The 8190-nt window shown below is 51.4% G+C and overlaps 1 protein-coding gene across 1 annotated transcript in view; it reads right to left on the reverse strand.

The window, feature by feature from the left end:
* The window catches only part of LOC107117610, a 9317-nt gene extending 2533 nt beyond the window's left edge, over nt 1–6784 (reverse strand). Inside the window, exons 1-5 of the mRNA XM_015419757.1 lie at nt 6023–6784; nt 2019–2100; nt 1569–1592; nt 1299–1361; nt 322–577 (exon numbers count right to left, since the gene is read on the reverse strand). Coding sequence (XP_015275243.1) covers nt 322–577; nt 1299–1361; nt 1569–1592; nt 2019–2100; nt 6023–6784 — 1187 coding nt within the window. The remainder of the gene's footprint in view (nt 1–321; nt 578–1298; nt 1362–1568; nt 1593–2018; nt 2101–6022) is intronic.
* Between the last annotated feature and the right edge of the window lie 1406 nt (nt 6785–8190).

Raw genomic sequence — 8190 nt, forward strand, 5'->3', positions numbered from 1 at the left:
GGTGCCGGATTTCTCATCGCACTAGAAACGAGTGCACGGATCCCCGGGCAGCGCTCAGATGAAGGAGCTTTACAACAAGCAGGGTTTCGGATCCTGAAATGAGTCCGGTAATTTAAAATCGCTTAACTTATCTGAATGAAATTTTTCTTCAAAGAATCCTTTTAAGTCAGATTTCAAAAGCAAAAGCATGAAGAGCCAAAAAGTCCTAATTCTGAAATTGTACAAGGCTCTGTTTTCTCTGCCAGATTTTCTTTAGCGTCACCCTCCTGATCATCACCCCCTCCCCAGTCCATCTTCCCAAACAGATCTGTTTGTCCTTACCTCCAAAATCCACCCTTGGCTACCAGGTCCGGCCCGACCTCCTGCAGAACAGCCACTTTCCGGAGGAAGCTCCTCTTCTCGTTGGCCAGGTCCCCAGCCCACCAGTCAGAGAGGTGAGTCAGGTCTTCCCTCAGCCACTGGTTGGAGAGCTTGAGGGCCCCCTGGATGGCTGGCACCAGCTTCACGGGCACAGCCTCGGGCCCTGCGAGGAAGGACAGCTGGACGGCTGGACGCAGGGCCTCTAGCTGGGTGTCCTCTGCAGGGAAATCGGACAAAACGTCACACCGGTGAGGGGCGGCAAAAGGACCTTATCTACTGAATGTATTTCTAAGCAATCCTCTCCTGCTTTTCTGTGTATGTGGGGGGGTGGGGGAGATGGCCCTGGCAGCACAGCCAAAAGTAGTAAGGGAGGGGCCATGGCTCTCCAGTGGCAGAGCCTCCGCTTGGGATGCAGAAGGTCCCAGGTTCAATCCCCGGCGTCTCCAATTAAGGATCAGTTTGTTGGTAATGTAAAAGACCTGAGACCCTGGAGAGCTGCTCCCAGTCTGAGTACACGAGACTGACCTGGACGGACTAAGCCTGTGATTCACTATAAGGCAGCTTCGTGTACAGTAACCACATATCAGGCCCAGCGCAACTGTCAGAGAAGACATCGTTCAGGATCTAAAAACCAGGTTGAACAGCTCCATCTTCCTACCTACTGCTGTGTCAAGGGACACGTTTGGACAATCTTTTGTGGAGGCCACCCCCAGCAGTGCGGCACCCCTGCGCTGAGCTTTCTGGTACCCACCTGGGCAACTTACACTAGACCCATCCTATCTTTCTGCTTCCACAGATCTTCCAATGTGATTTAAAATACCTCTTTAAAACTGGCCAGTTAATTGTTAGATGAAGGCTGCTGCCAGGTTGTGAAGAGTCTCAACTGCTCGGTGGAAGATGTTTTCTGTGTTAAGAAGGGACCGGCAGTAAAAACTCACGTCTCATCCAGGGGGTGATGGTGGGCACTTTGGGCGGACGGAACCTTCGCTGGAAAACAGGATCTAGCAAATGAAAGAAAACCAGCATCGTATTAGATCTCAGACTGGTTTGATGTTGAATGTTGACTGTATAAAAATCCCCAAATGAGAAGCAAGCACCTGGAGACCTCCTCCAGCTCTAAGGGGTTCCTTTCTGCCCCTCCTCCCAGCATAGTTTCTTATCCCAGTGGTGGTGGTAGGAAAATCTCTTAAAAATCGCTTTCCACTTACCATTTTGCAGAGGGTGTGAGTACGCTGGAAGAGGCATGAAAGAGAGAAACATGAGAAAATGGTTCAAAGGAGAATTGGTTGCTGGTGATTTTATCCCCAATCTATTTTTCCTGGCAGGACTCCTTGTGCCTTTAGACCACCGCATTGGGTGGAAATTCAACAGGTGCAGCTTTTCTAGGCAGAATAGTAGAGGGCTGTTGAATTTTTGCCTGCAGTTTAACTGCTAAAGGCCTGGGAACCTTGTTCAAACAAAGGCTGAAATTCGAATATCTCTTGGGGGGGAGCGGGGTGTACTTGGAGCAAAAACATCCGTAAGCATGGGCTTTCCCTGGAATTGTGCTACGGGGAGAGAGGGGTAACAGGAATTGCAGAGTTTACCCTTCGAATATCCATTCTAGAAGGATATGCTGTGGTGTGTGAGCCAAGGGATTTCTCTGCAGGGGAATGTACCTGGATCCAAAGCAATTTCGACGTAGCGGTGGAAGTCCTTCAGGGTTTGGACAGGGTCCAGGTTGTGGTGTTTGAGGCTCTCCTGGTAAAGAGAAGGGGGGGGAGTTAGAAGAGGAGGAGGAGGAGCCTGGATTTATACCCCGGGCTTCACACAGAGTCTCAGAGTGGCTTACAATTCCCTTCCCTTCCTCTCCCCACAACAGACACCCTGTGAGGTAGTTGCGGCTGAGAGAGCTCTTTTCGAGAACTGCCCTTGAGAGAACAGCTCTGAGAGAACTTGTGACTGATCCAAGGTCACCCAGCCGCTTCCTGTGGAGGATTAGGAAATCAAACCCGGTTCTCCCCAGATTAAAGTCTGAGCTCCTAACCACTACAGTTTGGAAGTGTTCCTAAAACAGGAGGCTGCAACATACAGACCTTGGTGGGGGTGGGGAGCAGTGTACCCTCTAAGCTGAATCCGTGTGAGCTAGCTCACACTTTCTTACCCTCCGGCTCACATATTTTTGTCTTAGCTCAGGAAGGATGGCTCCAGAGCAAACTAATGCACACAGTAGCCAAACTGTTTGCTCACAACTTCAATGCCAGTAGATCACAAAGTAGAATTATTGCTTACGAGACTCCACAGCTCAGAGGGAGCATCTGTGGTGACTGCAGTCCCTGGCCAGGAGAGGGCGCCTCTCAGGGGAGCCAAGGTCATTCTGTAGCATCCCAGTCAACTATGGGAGGAAGTTTAGATGTCTTGCAGCGTGACTGTGTGGAGGGAGGCCTCCTGCAGCCCACTGATGCCCAAGAAGAAGAGATTGGATTTATACCCCGCCCTTCACTTGGAGTCTCAGAGCGGCTTACAAAGCCCTTTCCCTTCCCCTCTCCACAACAGACACCCTGTGAGGTGGGTGGGGCTGAGAGAGCTCTGACGGAAACTGCTCTTTTTCAAGGACAGCTGTGCCAGAGCTTGTGACTGACCCAAGGTCACATCAGCAGGTGCAAGTGGAGGAGTGGGGAATCAAACCCGGTTCTCCCAGATTAGAGTCCGCACACAACCACTACACCAAACTGGCTCTGGCATATTTATTTATGTTTATCTACAGCCTTTTTTCCCTCAGTGACTCAAGGCGGATTACACAATCAAACCCATCACAGCTGATAGGATGAGGGGACGTCTAATAAACAGTGTAATAGGAGTCCTAGGGTTGCAGAAATCTGAAAAAATTGTTTAAATGTTAAACAGTGCAAGACTGGCATTACGGAAGCAGGAATTGTAACACAGTGAGAGCAAGATAAAAACATACAGCAATAGATACTGCATGTCAGGACTATAGTCCACAGTCCCATTTTCTCTCCATTGAAACATCTTCCTGGATCATTCTAAGGTATCCCTGGTGCTTTATAAAAATGCCCTCCCAAACAGTTCTGTTTTACATTGGCTGCCAAAAGTGTTGGAGTCTTCCTGAGCTCCTTAGTCAGGCCATTCCGGGGGGAGGGGGGGGACTACAGAGAATGATCATGTATGGGCAGTTGTTGATCTTGCCCATTTGCAGGGTGGTGACTGCAGAAGACCCTGCTCAGGTGAGCGCATTTGTTGTGGTGGGGCCTCGGAGGAGAGACCATATCCATCTGTTTGAGTCCTATACCACTGTCCAGAAAGAGGAACAGAAGGGGGGCTCACTCAATGGCAAGAGTAGCCTGGAATTTGCATCTGTGTCTTCTAAAGGCCCTTTCACACATTACGCACTGATACCCTCCATAGAGAGTCGTAGCCCTGGCTACTCGCTAAGGGTGCGTTTGCAAACATTAGTTCATATACAGTGTATCAGATATGTATAAAAACACATAAAACTTTATTTACAAAAACAAAGGACAAACAACACATAGATGGGGGAAAGAATGTGTACGGTTCAGCAAGTAATGCAAAGCAAAACAAAAAAAAACCCTTGCTGGCTATTTTTCTCATTACTTTTCCTATCAGGTGCATAGCCCTAGCATCTCAACTGGCATTCCTTCTCTGGGAGCATAGCAGCAGGGTGGAAGCTGAAGAGAACTTCAAGGCAATCTCTTCTCTTTCTGAGTCTTCTCAAGCCATCTATTCTACATAGGTGTTCTTAACTATTTAGCCAATAGAAAGTTGTTACCAGGATAGACCTCTAAATTGCAAGCTATCAACCACTCTAGATGACAGTTCTCAGCTGCCGCAGGTTAATAACTTCTGCCAGCCTAAGCAACAATTCTGATAACAAGCTGGCAGGTGGGAGTAAGCAAGAAAGCTAACATTTAGGCAGAAAAACTCTCTTAAAGGAGACCAGTTTCTTGACACAGAGTTAGAAGGGATCCTAGAGGTCACCTACTCCAACTCCCTTGCCTCAGTGAGGGAACTGGTCAACTACAGCACCCCTCTCTGCTTAAAGGAGTACACACTCCTTTAATGTTTTTAAATGATTGAAAAAAGCATTTGCAGGAGAATTTCTTGTGGGGCTGTGCCTTTAAGAAAGGAGGTGGAGCCTCCAAAAGCCCCACCATACAGGCCTGGTTTATCCTCACTTTTTCACTATTTTTCAAGTTTGCACTTCAACCACATTAGGCATATATGTAAAAACTGAATCAGCTGTAGGCAGAGTGGCAGCAGCTGGCGAATGAAGGAGTTTGTAAAGTGATTAGTTCCTGATGGCTTTTTTCAGGGCAATCTCTTGCACAAAAGAAGACACAGGCTTGCCCCTATGTATCATAAAAAAGGTAAAGGTTCCCTTGCTCGAAAGCCAGTCGAATCCGACTCTAGGGTTGCGGTGCTCATCTCCGTTTCAAAGCCGAAGAGCCAGCGCTGTCCGAAGACGTTTCCGTGGTCATGTGGCCGGCATGACTAAACACCAAGGCGCACGGAACGCTGTTACTTTCCCACCGAAGTGGTCCCTATTTATCTACTTGCAATTTCTTGCTTTCGAACTGCCTGGAACTAGAGATGGGAGCTCACTCCATCATGTGGCACCCGGGTCTCGAACCGCTGAACTACTGACCTTCTACAGCCTGCAGCCCAGCATCTTAACCACTTGAGCCACCGCAGCTCATACTATGTGACAAAAGCATGCTTATCTCACTGCACCTATTGTAATATCTCCCTTTGGCTGTCGGTTCCCAGGTTAGAGCACTCACCCAGGCACCCGCTCTCAGGTTCATTCAGCAGAGACAAGCGGGCTCAGAACACCAGGCTTTTCTTTGCAAGGAGACAACACCAACAACTTCCGCTAACATACAAAACTAGAAACTGAAACAAGAGCGCCACCCAATAGGACCAAACTAAATCACACATATTGGGGGGGGGGGGGGGCACTGCGTTGCTTGACAAAAAAAAACATACATAAATATGTACAATAAACCCAGGGGTCATTTCGTAGAAAAAGAGGTGCAGGAGCTCATTAGCATAACTCATTAGCATAACATATTTGCATATGCCACACCCCCTGACATCACTGGAAGTGTGTCAGAAGGCAACACCCACCGCTCAGGCTCCACTGGACTGTTTTGGATTGCTAGCTTTGGGGGGGGGGGGTGAACGTGGAGATCTGTCCTCACGAGGAGGGAGAGCTTGTACCTAAATAAAATTTGGTCTTAAAGGTGCCACTGGACTGTTTTGGATTGCTAGCTATGCACAGATCTGCCCTCACAGAGGAGGGAGAGCTTGTACCTGAAGGCCGCTGGGGAGGGAGCTCTGCAACTTACCTGGCTGTTTATTGCTCCTAGTGGCCCAACTGAGGGCTGCTGGGAGCAGGGGGCGGGGCTTGTTGCATGTGCCCGCCCCCTGGGCTCCTTACTGCCGGAGCTCCGCTCCTGTGCGCTCCTGCAGGAAATGACCCCTGAATCCACACCTATGATGGTTGGGCATCTGGCACTCATGTTCTTGCCCCAGAATGGGCCCCATCTGTCCCAGTGCACACACACCTCCATATCTGTAACCTGGGAAGCCGCTAGCACATTATACAGGCAAAAAGTTCCCAAATAGCATCTGGGAAACCGACCTTGTACTCGTCCAGTTCCTCCAAGTCGAGGTCGTCATCCTCCAGCCAGGCTTTTTTATGATGGCAGTGGACTTCCACGTGGGCCTCTTCGGCAGCCTCCAGATCCACGAGGATCTTCGTGCCCCGGCGGCACACGGGCACCCCCCTGTCGTGGAACATGTAGGTAGGGAGCCTCCGCTCGTAGCGGCTCGGCGGCTTGGCGAGGCCCCCACTGACGAGGGCCAGCTTCGGGTTAAATCGTACCGGGACGAGGAAGTCGAAGCCGGCGGGGGAGCCTTCCGGCTGGAGGTGAAGCCCTTCCCTGTAGCTGCCCACGGAGACGGGGCTCTGGGGGTACAACCCGCTGCTGGACTGGTAAGCCCATTTCACGATCGAGTCCACGAGGCTCTCCACTGCGGAGAAGGTCTCCGCCACTCTCCGCTCCCGGCCCCCAGCGAGGAAGACGCGGCTGGCATAGAAGTGCTGCAGACGTTTCTCCGGCTCCTCGCCCATCGCCGTGGCCTCCTGGAAAGCCTCCCTGCCCTGTTGTGTCTTTATCTGGCTCTGCTGCCCCCTCGCTCCACTTTCGCTTTCCCTCTCGGCCCCGGCCCCTCCTCCCCGGCTGTTTATCCACGGAGGAGTCTCTGCTCGCTGCTTGGGGAAGGGCTGGCTGGTGACAGGCAGAGGAGAGAGGCGCAGATGCCAGCTCTTGGGACTGTTTCGTCTGGAGACGAGGAGGGGTGGGGGGGGGGATGTGATCGCTCTCATGAAGTATTTGGCCATCGATCCAGGGGAGTTAGCCTGTTAGTCTGTTGCTGCAACACAGTAAAAAGCCCAGCAGCACCTTCGAGACGCTCATTGTAGCATAAGCTTTCGAGAAACACGGCTCTCTTCGTCAGATGAATCTGACGAAGAGAGCTGTGTGTCTCGAAAGCTTATGCTGCAATAAGTTTTGTTAGTCTTAAAGGTGCTGCTGGGCTTTTTTACTGTTTCAAGTATCTGAAGATACAAGTGGTTAAGAGGCTGAACTGCAGGCTGTGGAAGGTCAGTAGTTCAGCAGTTCGAGACCCGGGTGCCACATGACGGAGTGAGCTCCCGTCTCTAGTTCCAGCTCCTGCCAACCTAGCAGTTCGAAAGCAAGAAATTGCAAGTAGATAAATAGGTACCACTTCGGTGGGAAGGTAACAGCGTTCCGTGCGCCTTGGTGTTTAGTCATGCCGGCCACATGACCACGGAAACATCTTTGGACAGCCCTGGCTCTTCGGCTTTGAAACGCACCGCAACCCTAAAGTCGAATTCGACTGGCTTTCGAGCAAGGGGACCTTTACCTTTTACCCTTAGAGGAGGGCAGGGGGCTGTTCCTGTCGGCAGCAGAGGAGAGGACTCACAAGAATGGGCTTAAATTCAGGGCCGGAAGGTACCAGCTGGATCTGAGGGGAAACTGGTTTGCAGTAACTGTTGTGCAACAGTGAGATCAGCTGCCGAGGGCGGTGGTGAGCTCCCCCGCCCTGGCAGTCTTGAAGCAGCGGCTGGACAAACGCTGGTCAGGGATGCTCTGGGCCCAGGGCCGGCTCGTCATAGACAATTTTTAGGCAGCGGCCTAGAGCGGCCCCTTAAGAGGGGGCGCCTCCTGGCCTGCCACCCCTCCCCTCCCTTCCCTCGCCTAAACAGGGTAGTAAATTGCGGGCCACCCCCCACCTTTTTATGTTTATTGGTTATATTACTGTGCTAAGTGACCAGATCAGGAGCAAAGAGACTGGGATTGTGGGCTTTCGAACCCCTAAAAGTCAGAGCACAAAGACACATTGGTGGGCGCAGATTGGTGGGCGCACCGAGTGGGGGGGCACCAGAAGGCAGCCTCGCCTAGTGTGCAGAAAAACCTAGAGCCGGCCCTGTCTGTGCCGGTTCTGCATTGAGCAGGGGGTTGGGCTAGATGGCCTCTGTGCCCCTTCCAACTCTGTGATTGTGATCTTCCCTTCCCCTCCCCTGAGAAACACCAGAAAGGTTAAAAGGAGAATCCAAACCAGGCGCGTAGCAGCAATGGGAGCTATTCCTTCATTCCTCCGCATCTGGTATGTGGAGGGAAAGCAATCCAGCAGTTCTGGCCAGGTCAGCCTCCCCTGCCTTTGGGGTAGTTGTGTGTCTGGTGGTGACGATGGGGGGGGGGGGAGAACAACCCCGTCGCGCAC

This window comes from Gekko japonicus, unplaced genomic scaffold, assembly GCF_001447785.1.
Source record: "Gekko japonicus isolate JY-2015 unplaced genomic scaffold, Gekko_japonicus_V1.1 scaffold2049, whole genome shotgun sequence".
In the NCBI taxonomy this organism is placed as follows: Eukaryota; Metazoa; Chordata; class Lepidosauria; order Squamata; family Gekkonidae; genus Gekko; species Gekko japonicus.